The 13,710-nt window shown below is 51.6% G+C and overlaps 2 protein-coding genes across 3 annotated transcripts; one reads left to right on the top strand and one right to left on the bottom strand.

The window, feature by feature from the left end:
- Positions 1-681: 681 nt before the first annotated feature.
- On the bottom strand, positions 682-10,003 carry rfx5 (regulatory factor X, 5). Of its 2 annotated transcripts, none has more exons than XM_067256023.1 (10): positions 9,981-10,003; positions 7,793-7,943; positions 7,434-7,467; positions 7,194-7,276; positions 6,962-7,111; positions 6,464-6,580; positions 6,143-6,221; positions 4,852-5,050; positions 3,090-3,184; positions 682-2,741 (listed from the first exon to the last, which is right to left on the bottom strand). In XM_067256023.1, exons 2-10 carry the CDS (start codon positions 7,900-7,902, stop codon positions 1,773-1,775), a joined length of 1,836 nt encoding a protein of 611 aa, XP_067112124.1. In that variant the 5' UTR covers positions 7,903-7,943; positions 9,981-10,003; the 3' UTR covers positions 682-1,772. The 2 variants fall into 2 exon arrangements, with proteins under 2 accessions (XP_067112124.1, XP_067112125.1); XM_067256024.1 differs by lacking the exon at positions 9,981-10,003 and adding an exon at positions 8,170-8,232.
- Positions 10,004-10,526: 523 nt separating this feature from the next.
- psmb4 (proteasome 20S subunit beta 4) lies at positions 10,527-13,472 on the top strand. Its single transcript, XM_067255733.1, has 7 exons — positions 10,527-10,660; positions 11,259-11,465; positions 11,737-11,883; positions 12,130-12,211; positions 12,530-12,646; positions 12,908-12,996; positions 13,302-13,472. Exons 1-7 carry the CDS (start codon positions 10,545-10,547, stop codon positions 13,312-13,314), a joined length of 771 nt encoding a protein of 256 aa, XP_067111834.1. The 5' UTR covers positions 10,527-10,544; the 3' UTR covers positions 13,315-13,472.
- The last annotated feature ends 238 nt before the right edge of the window (positions 13,473-13,710 follow it).

Here is a 13,710-nt window from a genome sequence, read left to right on the forward strand (position 1 = left end):
GGGGGGGGTGCCTGTCCCTCAACCACACAAAGTTGATCATCACCGGGGCACCAGAACGCCGTAACTCAGTTTTAGCACCACAGACACGGAGCCCTGGCTCAGAAGGGCTGAGGGGGGGTCGGCAGAAGGGCTGAGGGTGTGAGAAGGCAGCTGTGCACAGCTGGTCCACCAACACGGTGTGTGAAGGAGGGGGAGGAGACGCCATCGGCGACGACCGGAGGAGCAGCTCTTTGTCCTGGTTAGGAGGCGGCCTTCGTCGGCGAACAGGCCAATGTCATCTTTCTTAGCGGCTGATCCACCAGCAGAGACAGGCTGGGTGATTGGGCACCTGCTGCCTGTCTCTCTGCTGCCCTCTAGGCTCCACACTAGGCATGGCGGTTTGTGCTTCGACGCTTTGGCCTGAGAGGGGGGACCTCTCTGAACAAGCTGATGTACCTTTTGCAGGTTCATTTCGATACTTAAGATACTGTATATTAATTCTAGTATACTACTACTCTGCTATTTTGTGTATCTGTTTTGTCAAGTCTGCCATGGGCAGGAAGTGCTGATGTCATCATGTCCATTTAAGTGCTGGCATGGGTCTCACTACACTGTATTCTGGTGTGAAAGCTTGGCGGGGGGGGGGGGGGGGGGGGTTATGGGGTGATGTTTAGGGGTTGGAGTTATGGTTAAGGATGGAGTTGGGGGTTAAGATTGAGATCTGAGCAGTGGGGGTTGAGGTTAGGGGATGGAGTTTGGGGTTCAGGTGAGGGGGGTAGGGGTTAAGAGTGAGATTTGACGGGTGGGGTAAGGGGTGAGGTTTGGGGATGGAGTCGGGGGGGTTGAGGTTCGGGTGATGGGGATTCCCAACCAAAAGGGAGAGGGTGTTATCTCACAATCCATTCACACGCTATTAAGAACACTGTGGCAGGCAGGCCCAGTTCTGATTGGCTGGCTTCTCTGATTGAAGAGCATGCGCTAGATTGCAGTCAGCCACATCAGTGGAAAGTCACATGACTTTCCTTTTTCTCTCTCTCCCTCTGACATCACAAAGCACCAACACCGACAGAACTACCAGGGATGTAGAAAAAAGATTGAAAATCCCTCCTGTTGAAGGGGGGGGGGGGGAGGGGGGGGAAGTACTGGGAACCCGGACTGGTTCCAAACCCGTAATACTCCTCCTGGATCCTCCAGAACCCACAGGAGCAGGCCTTGTTCCAAACCAAACCCCTCGGACCGCCCTCTCCAGCACTGGTGGCCAATAGGAAGGTTGAATCGGGAAGGTTGGAGTCATGAAGGCCCCACCTCTCACTACAGCAAGGATGGTTAGCATCCCATGACTAGGATGCAGGGTTTAGTGCCTAGGATGCAGGGTTTAGTGCCTAGGATTCAGGGTTTAGTGCCTAGGATGTAGGGTTTAGGCGTTGATTTGGAACAGCACGCTTATCTGAGGGGCTCAGAGTCACCTCTCTTGCGTCACTCACAGTTACACAGACAAACATGCATTTTAAGAGTCACAGAAAAGGGTTAACAAACTGCCCTTTTCCATTGTCAAGTGCAAGGGCGGCCAATGGAAGGTTAGTGGCGGTTTGGCTTCATCTATCCCGATTGGCTCTCTGCGGCGCCAGTCTAGGATTTCCACCAAACAACAAACGGGGGGAGGGGGAGGGGAGGAGTTAGGACTGTGGAGTGATGAGTTGAGTAGGGGGCGGGAGGAGGGGGGCTCTAACAGTCTGTGGGTGAGGGATGGGATTAGGATGAGGAGAGTGTGTGCAGGGGGACCAGGGTCAGGGCTAGGGCCCCCCAGTCGGTGTGCTGTCCTGGGCTGACTGCTCCTCCGCCCCCCCCGGGGCCTGTCCAGTCAGCTGGAGGTCAGAGTGGGGGTCGACGGGGGTCAGGGTGATCTCCATCTCGCTCCGGTCCTCCAGCACCTGCAGTCGCGGATTTCTCTGGATCACCTCCACCATGGTCCTGCCCCCGACCTCCCAACCCGCCTGTCCCACCGGGCTCTGCAGGAGCAGAACGGGCCTGGGCGCCCCCTCCTGGCCGGCCTGGCATTGCACCACCACCCCCCGGGGCCCCTGGACGGCCCCCTCCCCCACCAGCCCCTGCTGCTCCTGGATCACAAACTCCAGCAGCTGGGAGGAGGCGCAGGAGGAGGTGGAAGAGGAGCAGGCCTTCTGGATCACGCCTCCTGTGATGATGGAGGTCTGGGTGACGGCGGGAAGAGGAGGAGGAGGGGGAAGGGCGTCTTCTGGTCGGGTCTTCCTGGGACGGCCTCTCTTGCGTTTGGGAGGGGCCGGCGCCCCCCCGGGGCCCGAGGTCCCGCACGCAGCTGCGGGCGTCTCCGCCGCTCGTTTGGGTGCCGCCCGCGCGCGCTGCACCACGGAGGTCACTGCGGCGGGCGCCACGGTGACAGGAGGGGGCGGGGCTTTGGCCGACTCTCTGTCGTACGATAGACTGAGGCTCTGGGGGAGGATCATGAGGGGGAGGGCCCCGCCTTGCTGCTGGGGCAGGGTCGCCATGGCGATGACCTTGACCCCGGAGTCCTTGGGCGCGAGCGAGGGGGGCGAGGAGCGCACGGAGAGCTGGGTCTTGTCGGGGACAGAGCTCCGGGGGAGGAGCTTGGGGTAGCTCTTCATCAGAGCCTCCACCTGGAGGTCGCGACCCCCGGGACGAACCAGCTCCTGTCCCTTATAGGCCGGCTTGTCGCTAGGCGGCGGTTTCCCCGGCGACGACTGCTCTCCGCCTTCCTTCTCCCTCTGGGGAGGAGACAGAATACATGCATCAATGGACCACAGCAACTTATAAACACACAGGTATACAATGTGGGAGTCAGGTGGCTGAGCGGTTCTGGAATCGGGCTAGTAATCTGAAGGTTGCCAGTTCGATTCCCGGCCGTGCCAAATGACGTTGTGTCCTTGGGCAAGGCACTTCACCCTACTAGCCTCGGGGGAATGTCCCTGTACTTACTGTAAGTCGCTCTGGATAAGAGTGTCTGCTAAATGTAAAAATGTAAATGTAATACAATACACAACACAAGTGCACACAGGTATACAGTACACAGGTACACACACACACACACACACACACTCACACACAGGTTGTACCTTCAGTTCAGAAGCACTGCCCTCCAGGTCGGCCCCTCCCCCCTTGGACTGGGAGGAGTTTTTCTTCACCACCTTGGCAGGCTTGGCTGGGCCTCCTGTCAGGGCAGCATACTGTTACTAGGGAGGCGTTAATGAACCTGGCCATTCTCTCCCTACAGCTTCCAGGCAACTCATACTACAGCACCCCAACCACTTTCAACGACAATAACCACTTATTTCATCATAAATAAGAACACAGAAGCAGGAACTATCTAAATAATTTCACAGCTACATCTACAGCTACTACAGGGACAGCTACGTACGTTTAGTTTGCTAGGCCAGCTAGTTTTCCTGTCTGCCTGATTTGCCATGGCCGAGAGCTAAGTGGCTAGGTTGCAGAACCTAGTAAAAACGGTCTGTGAGGGGCCAGGGGCAGGTCAGGAGGGGCAGGGGCAGGAGGGACAAGGCAGGAGGGGCAGGTCGGGAGGGTAGGAGGGGCAGGGCAGGAGGGGCTGGGGCAGAAGGGGTAGGGTCAGGAGGGGCAGGTCAGGAGGGGCAGGGCAGGAGGGGCAGGTCAGGAGGGGCAGGGCAGGAGGGGCAGGGCAGGAGGGGCAGGGCAGGGCAGGAGGGGCGGGTCAGGAGGTGCAGGGCAGGAGGGGCAGGTCAGGAGGTGCAGGGCAGGAGGGGCAGGGCAGGAGGGGCAGGGCAGGGCAGGAGGTGCAGGGCAGGAGGGGCAGGGCAGGAGGGGCAGGGCAGGAGGGGCAGGGCAGGAGGGGCAGGGCAGGAGGGGCAGGGCAGGGCAGGGCAGGAGGGGCAGGTCAGGAGGTGCAGGGCAGGAGGGGCAGGTCAGGAGGTGCAGGGCAGGAGGGGCAGGGCAGGGCAGGAGGGGCAGGTCAGGAGGTGCAGGGCAGGAGGGGCAGGGCAGGAGGGGCAGGTCAGGAGGGGCAGGGCAGGGCAGGAGGGGCAGGTCAGGAGGTGCAGGGCAGGAGGGGCAGGGCAGGAGGTGCAGGGCAGGAGGGGCAGGGCAGGAGGGGCAGGTCAGGAGGTGAAGGGCAGGAGGGGCAGGTCAGGAGGTGCAGGGCAGGAGGGGCAGGGCAGGAGGGGCAGGGCAGGAGGGGCAGGTCAGGAGGTGCAGGGCAGGAGGGGCAGGTCAGGAGGTGCAGGGCAGCAGGGGCAGGTCAGGAGGTGCAGGGCAGGAGGGGCAGGGCAGGAGGGGCGGGGCAGGAGGGGCAGGTCAGGAGGGGCAGGGCAGGGCAGGAGGGGCAGGTCAGGAGGTGCAGGGCAGGAGGGGCAGGTCAGGAGGGGCAGGGCAGGAGGGGCAGGGCAGGAGGGGCAGGGCAGGAGGGGCAGGTCAGGAGGTGAAGGGCAGGAGGGGCAGGTCAGGAGGTGCAGGGCAGGAGGGGCAGGGCAGGAGGGGCAGGTCAGGAGGGGCAGGGCAGGGCAGGAGGGGCAGGTCAGGAGGTGCAGGGCAGGAGGGGCAGGTCAGGAGGTGCAGGGCAGGAGGGGCAGGGCAGGAGGGGCAGGGCAGGAGGGGCAGGGCAGGAGGGGCAGGTCAGGAGGGGCAGGGCAGGGCAGGAGGGGCAGGTCAGGAGGTGCAGGGCAGGAGGGGCAGGTCAGGAGGGGCAGGGCAGGAGGGGCAGGGCAGGAGGGGCAGGTCAGGAGGTGAAGGGCAGGAGGGGCAGGTCAGGAGGTGCAGGGCAGGAGGGGCAGGGCAGGAGGGGCAGGTCAGGAGGTGAAGGGCAGGAGGGGCAGAGCAGGAGGGGCAGGGCAGGGCAGGGCCTACCTGCCAGGGCGGCGGAGGTGACGAGCTCGGCCTGGCTGCAGCGAGGGTTGACAATGTGCTCCTGCACCAGGAAGCGGGCAATCTCCACCACCGTGTCGAAGGAGCGCTTCAGGATCTTCTGAGCCCAGTCACAGATCAGCTCACACGCCGCCTCCGTCACTTCCTGTTTGTACGTCTGCACCAACTCCGTCAGCTCCGACTGGAGGAGGAGAGAGAGGGGAGGGGAGAGAGGACAGAGGGGAAGGGAGGATTTTATTGTGACCTTTGTTTATCTGAAATCATGGTAGCGCAGTGTAGCTTACTGTATCTATCTATTTAGTCCAGTGTAGAGTAGTATATTGTAGTGTAGTTTATCTTAGTGTAGCGTAGAGTAGTGTAGTATAGTGTAGTATACTGAGGTGTAGTGTATCTTTGTGTAGCGTAGAGTAGTGTAGTATAGTGTAGTATACTGAGGTGTAGTGTATCTTTGTGTAGCGTAGAGTAGTGTAGTATACTGAGGTGTAGTGTATCGTAGTGTAGTGTAGAGTAGTATAGTATAGTGTAGTGTAGTATAGTGTATTATACTGAGGTGTAGTGTATCGTAGTGTAGAGTAGTGTAGTATACTGAGGTGTAGTGTATTGTAGTGTAGTGTAGAGTAGTGTAGTGTAGAGTAGTGTAGTATACTGAGGTGTAGTGTATCGTAGTGTAGAGTAGTGTAGTGTATTGAGGTGTAGTGTATCTTTGTGTAGTATAGTGTAGTATACTGAGGTGTAGTGTATCTTTGTGTAGTGTAGTGTAGAGTAGTGTAGTGTAGTATATTGAGGTGCAGTGTATCTTTGTGTAGTGTAGTGTAGAGTAGTATAGTGTAGTATACTGAGGTGTAGTGTATCTTTGTGTAGTGTTGTGTAGTGTAGTGTAGAGTAGTGTAGTGTATTGAGGTGCAGTGTATCTTTGTGTAGTGTAGTGTAGAGTAGTGTAGTGTAGTATATTGAGGTGTAGTGTATCTTTCTGTAGTGTAGTGTAGAGTAGTGTAGTGTAGTATATTGAGGTGTAGTGTATCTTTGTGTAGTGTAGTGTAGAGTAGTGTAGTGTAGTATATTGAGGTGTAGTGTATCTTTCTGTAGTGTAGTGTAGAGTAGTGTAGTGTAGTATATTGAGGTGTAGTGTATCTTTGTGTAGTGTAGTGTAGAGTAGTGTAGGGTAGTATATTGAGGTGTAGTGTATCTTTCTGTAGTGTAGTGTAGAGTAGTGTAGTGTAGTATATTGAGGTGTAGTGTATCTTTGTGTAGTGTAGCAGTGTGTAACTCGTACCGGGTCGTTTTTGAGGTCCAGGCTTGGCAGTAGAGGCATGTTCAGCACAGTCTTCCTGCGAATTCCACTATAACAATACGTAACTACCCGTTAAGGAAGAGTCAGTCACACAACTTTTCAACAATTCCAAACACGTTGACAAACACACTGAGCTACTAACAAAACAAAAATGTATACATGCACTAGACCTCATTTTAAGAGATTTATCTGAATACCAAATGCATCTCTCCTCAATCCAACCTTACAGTCATCTAGTGTTTCCGTGTGTGTGTGTGCGTGTGTGAGGTCAGCGGTGGAGACCGCTGTCCAGCAGCAGGATATTTGGACTGGCCCCGCCCTCCCAGCCTGCGAGCCTTGATGTTGGGGAAGATGTCTCGGATGATCTTCCCAAAGTTAGCAGCACTCAGGGGCCTGTGCTGCAGGTTGTCACAGTATCTTCTGTGGGAGGAGAGAGGAGTGTGAAAAAAGGTGCAGTCATATTTCCTTACTACTGACCCCTAGTCCCTGACCCATGACCCAGTCCCTGACCTACTTCCTGACCCCAGACCCAGTCCCTGACCCCAGACCTAGTCCCTGACCCAAGACCCAGTCCCTGACCCCAGACCTAGTCCCTGACCCAAGACCCAGTTCCTGACCCAGTCCCTGACCCAGTATCTGACCCCAGTCCCTGACCCCAGTCCCAGTTCTTGACCCCAGACCTAGTCCCCTGACCCCTGATCCAGTCTCTGACCTAGTCCCTGACCCCAGACCCAGTCCCTGACCCCAGACCCAGTCCCTGACCCCAGATCCAGTCCCTGACCCTGGAGGAGGGGAGCCTACTTGTACGTCTCGTAGACGTCCTGCTTGGGCAGGCAGGTGTCCGCGTGCTCCTCCAGGTGACTGCGGATCCAGTTACAGGTGTGCAGCTGGTCGGCCGTGTTGAAGGAGCTGGAGTCTCCTCCTGGTCCTCCTCCTCCGCCACTGCTACTGCTGCACAGAGAGAGACATGAGAGGGCGAGAGAGAAAGCACAGTCTCCCCATAGACAGATATTCCAGTGTCGGGCCAGCTCACCTCTTCTCCCCAGCGCTGGGTCCTGAGGGCAGCTGCAGGTAAAGGTACAGCTTGTCGCTGTCTGAGAAATGCTGCACCTCTTTCTGCGCGGGGCAAGGAAGCGAGACAGCAGAGACTTTAACCATCACTATATCAGGTTAAGGGCCTTGACATAAGTACTTTGAACTACTAATGAGTTCTTCTGAATGCTAAGAAATACTTTGAAATACAAACTCTTTCTCTGAGTAGTGGGCTGCTTACCAGGATGCTTTCCACTTTACCCTGGACGCTCTTCCTGGAAGACCAATCACACTTGAGTTAAGCACCACAGACCAATGGCACACACTCGCAGTAGACACGACAGTCCAATCACAGGCAGGAGTTAGAACCAACAGACCAATCACTCTTGAGTTAGACATAACAGACCAATCACACACACGAGTTCGACATGACCGACCAATCACACACGAGACTTAGACCCAACACACCAATCACACGCAAGAGTTCTTCCACAACACGCAGAAACAAAACAAAACCCCCGCGTGTCGAAAGATGCCGATCATATCGCCGATGGCGACGAAGAGGAGGATCGCGGCCACGGTGACAGAGGTGGAACTTACGACACGTTGCTCCCCAGCTTCTGCACCATCCTGCTGGGCTCCGTGTCGCCATCCACCGCCTCCAGCCCCTCCCTCCTGGAGGGGTCCGCCTTCAGCCTCTCCTCCGTCATGGTTGGCTCACGCAGCGGTGGCAAACCGCTCCCCGAGGCCTCTGGGAAATACCAACAGCACAGCTGGGTGACATCATATCCTGCTTTGACCTCATTCCGTCAAATCCCTGTGGTGGAAAGGACACCCCCCACCCAGGTATAGCTCAAGAAAGGTGAGCCTAAGCCAAGAGTCCTCGAACACAACGTAAGTGCTTAGGCAGAGAGCTATGGCCTATCCCAAAGGATAACTCGAAGGTGCAGCTCAATGGCTCTTTTTTTAATCCGTACCATGTGACCAAACCTCCGACTCTGGTCTGTGAGAGGCTGGAACTGGACGGCTGTCTTGATAAGGACACTAGTGATCCCAATGAGCAGTCCTCTACAGCCTCGTCTCCAGCCACCACCCCTGAATCGACCTCACGACAACATCATCATCTGTATGTGTTCAGAGAGAACTTACCACATTCTTACGCCGAGTCAATAACACCAAAGACAGCCTTCTGCTCGTGGTTTTTCCATTTCACAGAGTGAAAGCAGAAGCCGGTGCTTTCTCATCTTGACTATGCCTCGCCGCGTCATCCGCACAATCACACTTCTGCTGTCTAAGTTGTGTTAGTCTATCGCCATTCGTTTCTATGACACCCCAGTGGTGATGGTGCTGTTCTCGACCACAAACAGAGACTCTCAAGCCACAACATCAGTCCTGCTCAGTGACACTACTCTGTAGAGACAGGATAAATGAGAACTGCATACTGCCGTTTCATGAACAATCTATAAAACTCGAGGCTTTCAGACATAAGTCTTTGACAAAAGGGAGCAGATCTTTTCTCACTAGACAACCACCTTATCTCCAGTGAGACTATTTGGTTGTGTTGTCACATCCTCAGATGCTGAATGAATACTCGGTCTTAATGAAGAGTTATTGTTTTATTATTTTTTACAAGTCATTACGAATGCGTTATAATTATTGAGATCACATTATATATAAAAAAAGACTTCATGAGTTGGTGGAGTAGCAGGTCAATTTAATTTGTTCGAAGGGAAATAGTGAACGTAAATCTCATAATGTTTATAATGTCAATAACATATATTATCTACTGCATTTTTAAATAGTAAAGATAAACCAAGTGCACTCCAGCAAGGTGAAATAATGCTCTAACAAACTGCTTCAGAGACACTCCCACTACGGTGCCGCACTCTAGGTTCGGACAAAAATAAAAACGGGAGTAAAACGAGAAATACCAGCATGCTTTGTCTGCATGGTTACAAATGTAGGGGACGGGGTAAGCGACTGAGCACTCAGCGTTTCCCTTAATAGAACTATGATTGAAAAGCTTTTGCACACATGGAAATTAGGAATGGCGCATTGACTGTTTTTAGCCATGACTGTCTCTGTCAAGCCTTCTCACGCGGCTGTCACTAGCGCCAGCCGTAATACTACGAGTAGGGGAGGCATGATGTTGGTCACAACCCGCACCTGTCACATCGCCCATACATAGAGCGATCGGCTTTGCTCGCATATCGATGACAGTTAATTTCTCCGTGCTAACTTAAGCTTATTTTCATAATGTTTAGCCTTTAAACCGATTTGCTCATTCATACAGTGGCCGTGCGCGGTCTCTTCCCGCTCTTATGGATTTGCCCACCACTACATGGTCCGCTAGCTAGCCTCACGCTGGCTGTCAGTGTCACATACAAAGCTAGCTAGCCACCTAGTTATTCAAGAATAAGCATGCAGTCATGCGTGAGCTATTACAGTTACAACTCATATAGCTGCATACGACAGGCAAATAACACACGTAGATAGCCACCAATACATTTAGTTTAGGTGTACAGAAACAGCTGTCTAGCGTTGTAGCTACGTTAGCTTGCATAGTAATTCGCTCTAGCTAGCAAGCTATCCAAATTGCTGTCCAAGCTAGCTTGTACTGCTAAGCTAACGGTAGCAAGCAATGAAACACCTTTAAAAACATGACTTTTGACAGAATTCAAACTTTAAAATACAGTCTATGTGCAGTAGTTAAACTGGATGTATTATTATACAACATATATGTTAAAACACATTCGAGTATTTATTTTGTGAAAGAAAAAGAAAGTACCTGAGCCAAAGATACAGCAAAAATCCCCTTTCAGATTTTTTTGTGATTGGACAACTATGTCATGTCTGCCTGACTACAAAGCAAACGTCTATTCCAATTGGATGATTGTTCCATCTCTACATGGATACCAAGATCAACTAAAATTCAATTGGTTGAAAAGCTTTATTTTCTTGCTTAAGAATTTTGTAATTGGATGTGTTTTCTCGGTCTGCCCAGTAACTGAGCTTATGAATCGTCTGATGAAATCTACCTAGGGACAAACATCTGATTGGATAACACAGTTGGAATATATCTTTTAAGGTTGCCAGCGTTTAGAATCCCCGATTTTAGTTTTCACTTCATATTTAGGGTTTGTTGTATAGGAATTTTGTAAGGCAACGATACAATTCCACCTCATGCACTGCAAAAATATTTTCTTACGTATTTTATCACAACATTATGTTCTATTTAACCATTATGTCTCCAACCACAAAGTCATGACAGAGCAGAGAAACAAGTGAACCTGGCAACATAGATACACAAACTGTTGTGTCGTCAGTTCCGCCTCATTCGGCAACAGCAAACATGGACCCCAACGGTGTAAAGCTAAATTTCTGGGAGAATGGACCAAAACCCGGACAATTTTATTCATTTCCTGGCAACAGTCAGATCCCAGGATGCGGTCCTGTAAAACACACACTGTATGTAAACTCTTTTATTGACTTTTATACGTTTTTTTAAAATCAGATTCTGCCTAACAAACTGATCCGCACTTTCAGTTTCCTCAATGCGCTGCATTGCTGTATCATCATGGTGGTTGATCGCTAGCACCAAAGTAGCTTATTAGCTAGCTAACAAGCCAGCTACTTTGATGAATAGCTAAGTTATTGATCGTAGTTGGTCTTTAATTGATCGCTCAGCATTCAAACCAACTTATGTTGCTCGAAGCTTGTAAAAATATAAAATCAGTTGAATACATGACTAGTCTGCACACTATATATAGTTAGCAACCGGCCCACTAGCTTCGCTAGCCAGCTAGTTAGCTCAAACGAATTGTCAACTAAGATTCCTTCCGTTGTGTTTATAATCGTTGAAGGATACAGGATCCAGTCGTTTCGTTAACTGGTTCATGTCATACACATTTAATACCTGTTTTATTAGGATCTATATTTTTAAATGCATGTACAACTATCTAACTATCTATTCTGTCCCTATGCAACAAGATCAGTCATTTAACACTATAAACTAAATTATCCATCTTTACACCTCTACTCCCCCCTTTGGTCCATCTTACACCAGGAACCCCATGGTGACGGGCACGTCAGTACTGGGCGTCAAATTCACAGGTGGCGTCATCATCGCGGCCGACATGCTGGGATCCTACGGTTCTCTGGCGCGGTTCCGTAACATTTCCCGTCTGATGAAGGTGAACGACAACACCATCTTAGGGGCTTCAGGGGACTACGCCGACTACCAGTACATGAAGCAGATCATCGAGCAGATGGTGTAAGTCTTAGCGATGGGGGGTGGCGGGGTGTGGATAGCACAGGAGAGGAGCATTATTTGGGGAAGATGTGAGAGGGAGGGGAGATGATAAAGAGCTGCGTGAGATTAATCGAGAGGTGAAGAGCAGCCATTCAACATGAAAGGGTTCAGTAAAGTGACTGGAGATGGTATAAAAAAAAAGCTACACATAACTGGTACAGTCCCATCAGCGTGCTCCACCCACTGCCCTGTGGAGCTCCAGTGACCCGGTCATGTGTGGTTTGTGTCCCAGGATCGATGAGGAGCTGTTGGGAGACGGCCACAGCTACAGCCCCAAGGCTGTCCACTCCTGGCTGACGAGGGTCATGTACAACCGGCGCAGCAAGATGAACCCCCTCTGGAACACTGTGGTCATTGGTGGTTTCTACAACGGAGAGAGGTGGGCTATCCTGGATCTCTTGTCACTTATAACTAGCTTCCTACTCAGCTTTAGTGCTGGTTATTCCCAGGTGAAGCAATTCACCTGGATAATAGATAACAGGCCTGGGTCCTGACCCATGGAGTGTGTGTGTGCATTTTCGAAGCTATTTTGCCAGTTAGCTAGCAAACTCCGAGCTAGCTTGCTTCTAGTATGCTGTTTGGCTATATCAAAATCAGTTTTTTTTTTCTCAACGTTTTCTTCCAGCTTCCTGGGTTACGTGGACAAATTGGGCGTGGCCTACGAGGCACCCACCGTGGCGACGGGCTTCGGGGCGTACCTAGCGCAGGTGAGGAGGCTGGCGGACAGGGAGGAGATGCTGCCCTCTGAGACGGATGCAGCGACACGTCACTCACACTTCCATCACATTCATTTAGCAGACGCCTTTATCCAAAGCGACATAACATCCTTTCATGGCGGCATGAAATGATGGATTTGAAGTGGATAAAAGGTGCAAGAAGTACATCTCGGCTACAGGGCACAGTGATATCTCAGCTGCAGTGTAACAATAACAGTACAGTACAGCAAAACTGGTTTTCCTTGGAAAGGCTTCATACAACAGTGCATGTGACGTCATAGCTGGGTGTGTGTGTGTGTGTCCCTGCAGCCCCTGATGAGGGAGGTGGTGGAGAACAAGGTGGAGATCACGAAGCAGGAGGCCAGAGCCCTGGTGGAGCGCTGCCTCAAAGTGCTGTACTACCGTGACGCCCGCTCCTACAACAGGGTACAGCTCTCCTACCAGCCCCCAGGCCTTCCTTCTATACCCTTTTCCTCCTCCTCAGGGAATAGAATATATGAGGATGAATTGTCAGATGACACAGCTATCCTGAACTGCTGCACATGGAGACAGTGACTCAACAGATTTTCTGGTTCCCAAGGCTTCCCTAGCCCTAACCCCCCCCCATCCCCCCCCCCCCACACACACACACACTAGGTTCCTGAGCAGGTGTGGTTATTAACAGTTGTGTTTGTAATGTTATTTCAGCACGAGATCGCCATAGTAACAGAAGATGGAGTGACAATCGAAGGTCCCCTCTCCTCAGAGACAAACTGGGACATCGCCAACATGGTCAGGTAGGTCGTGACTCACACAGCCGCACGGTTACAAAGATATCATCGTTAAGGCATACGTAGGACTCCACCACAGGCTGTGACTCATACTGTACAGAAGCAAGAATCCAAATTATTTTCTATTTCCAGTTTGTACTGAAGCTCTGTAGCTTTTTTTTTTGTTATGCTGTGTAATGTTGCGTGGCAGGTCACACGAATTTCACTGTCCTGATGACGCTATGCTACTCTGTGCATGTGCAATAAAGCACTTTGTCTTTGAATACTGTCAGATATATTCTAACCCAACGCCATCTTCTCTTCTCTTGCAGTGGTTTTGAGTGAAGACAGTGCTTCAGTACTATACCAGCAGCCACACATATTTAGTCTGTTCGATGACATTCTGAAACGTTACCGCTTTGAAAACACCGCTATATGTCCCATTTAGTTATTTTTCTCCACTTTCCCTCTTTTGTAAAATGACAAATAAATGTTAAATCGTATCGTTTTTGATTCAATTCTTACCAAAAAAGGAAATACAGTGTGTTTAGATTTTGCGTATTTAACTTGTTAAATCCTGGTCTGAAAAAGCTGGGGAGAGGGAGAGACTGAAGTACCTCTACACTGCTGGAGTTGATTTAATCCACCTGATGAAGAAACCAACAACCTGTTTTATATTCATTCATGTTTGTGGCCCAGGGCTTATTGTAAGCATACATATTGTATGACCATGGAAGCCCT

Source organism: Osmerus mordax, chromosome 18 (assembly GCF_038355195.1).
Source record: "Osmerus mordax isolate fOsmMor3 chromosome 18, fOsmMor3.pri, whole genome shotgun sequence".
Lineage (NCBI taxonomy): Eukaryota > Metazoa > Chordata > Actinopteri > Osmeriformes > Osmeridae > Osmerus > Osmerus mordax.

What these genes read in the sequence shown, in the direction of transcription:
- rfx5 (XM_067256023.1), bottom strand. Translation starts at nt 7,902, where the DNA reads ATGACGGAGGAGAGGCTGAAGGCGGACCCCTCCAGGAGGGAGGGGCTG. An exon ending in AAGCTGGGGAGCAACGTGTC is followed by an intron (nt 7,468 to 7,792) that starts GTAAGTTCCACC and finishes TTGGTCTTCCAG; the next exon opens with GAAGAGCGTCCAGGGTAAAG. An exon ending in CACCTCCGCCGCCCTGGCAG is followed by an intron (nt 3,185 to 4,851) that starts GTAGGCCCTGCC and finishes CTGCCCTGACAG; the next exon opens with GAGGCCCAGCCAAGCCTGCC.
- psmb4 (XM_067255733.1), top strand. Translation starts at nt 10,545, where the DNA reads ATGGACCCCAACGGTGTAAAGCTAAATTTCTGGGAGAATGGACCAAAA. An exon ending in CAGATCATCGAGCAGATGGT is followed by an intron (nt 11,466 to 11,736) that starts GTAAGTCTTAGC and finishes TTTGTGTCCCAG; the next exon opens with GATCGATGAGGAGCTGTTGG. An exon ending in GGTTTCTACAACGGAGAGAG is followed by an intron (nt 11,884 to 12,129) that starts GTGGGCTATCCT and finishes GTTTTCTTCCAG; the next exon opens with CTTCCTGGGTTACGTGGACA.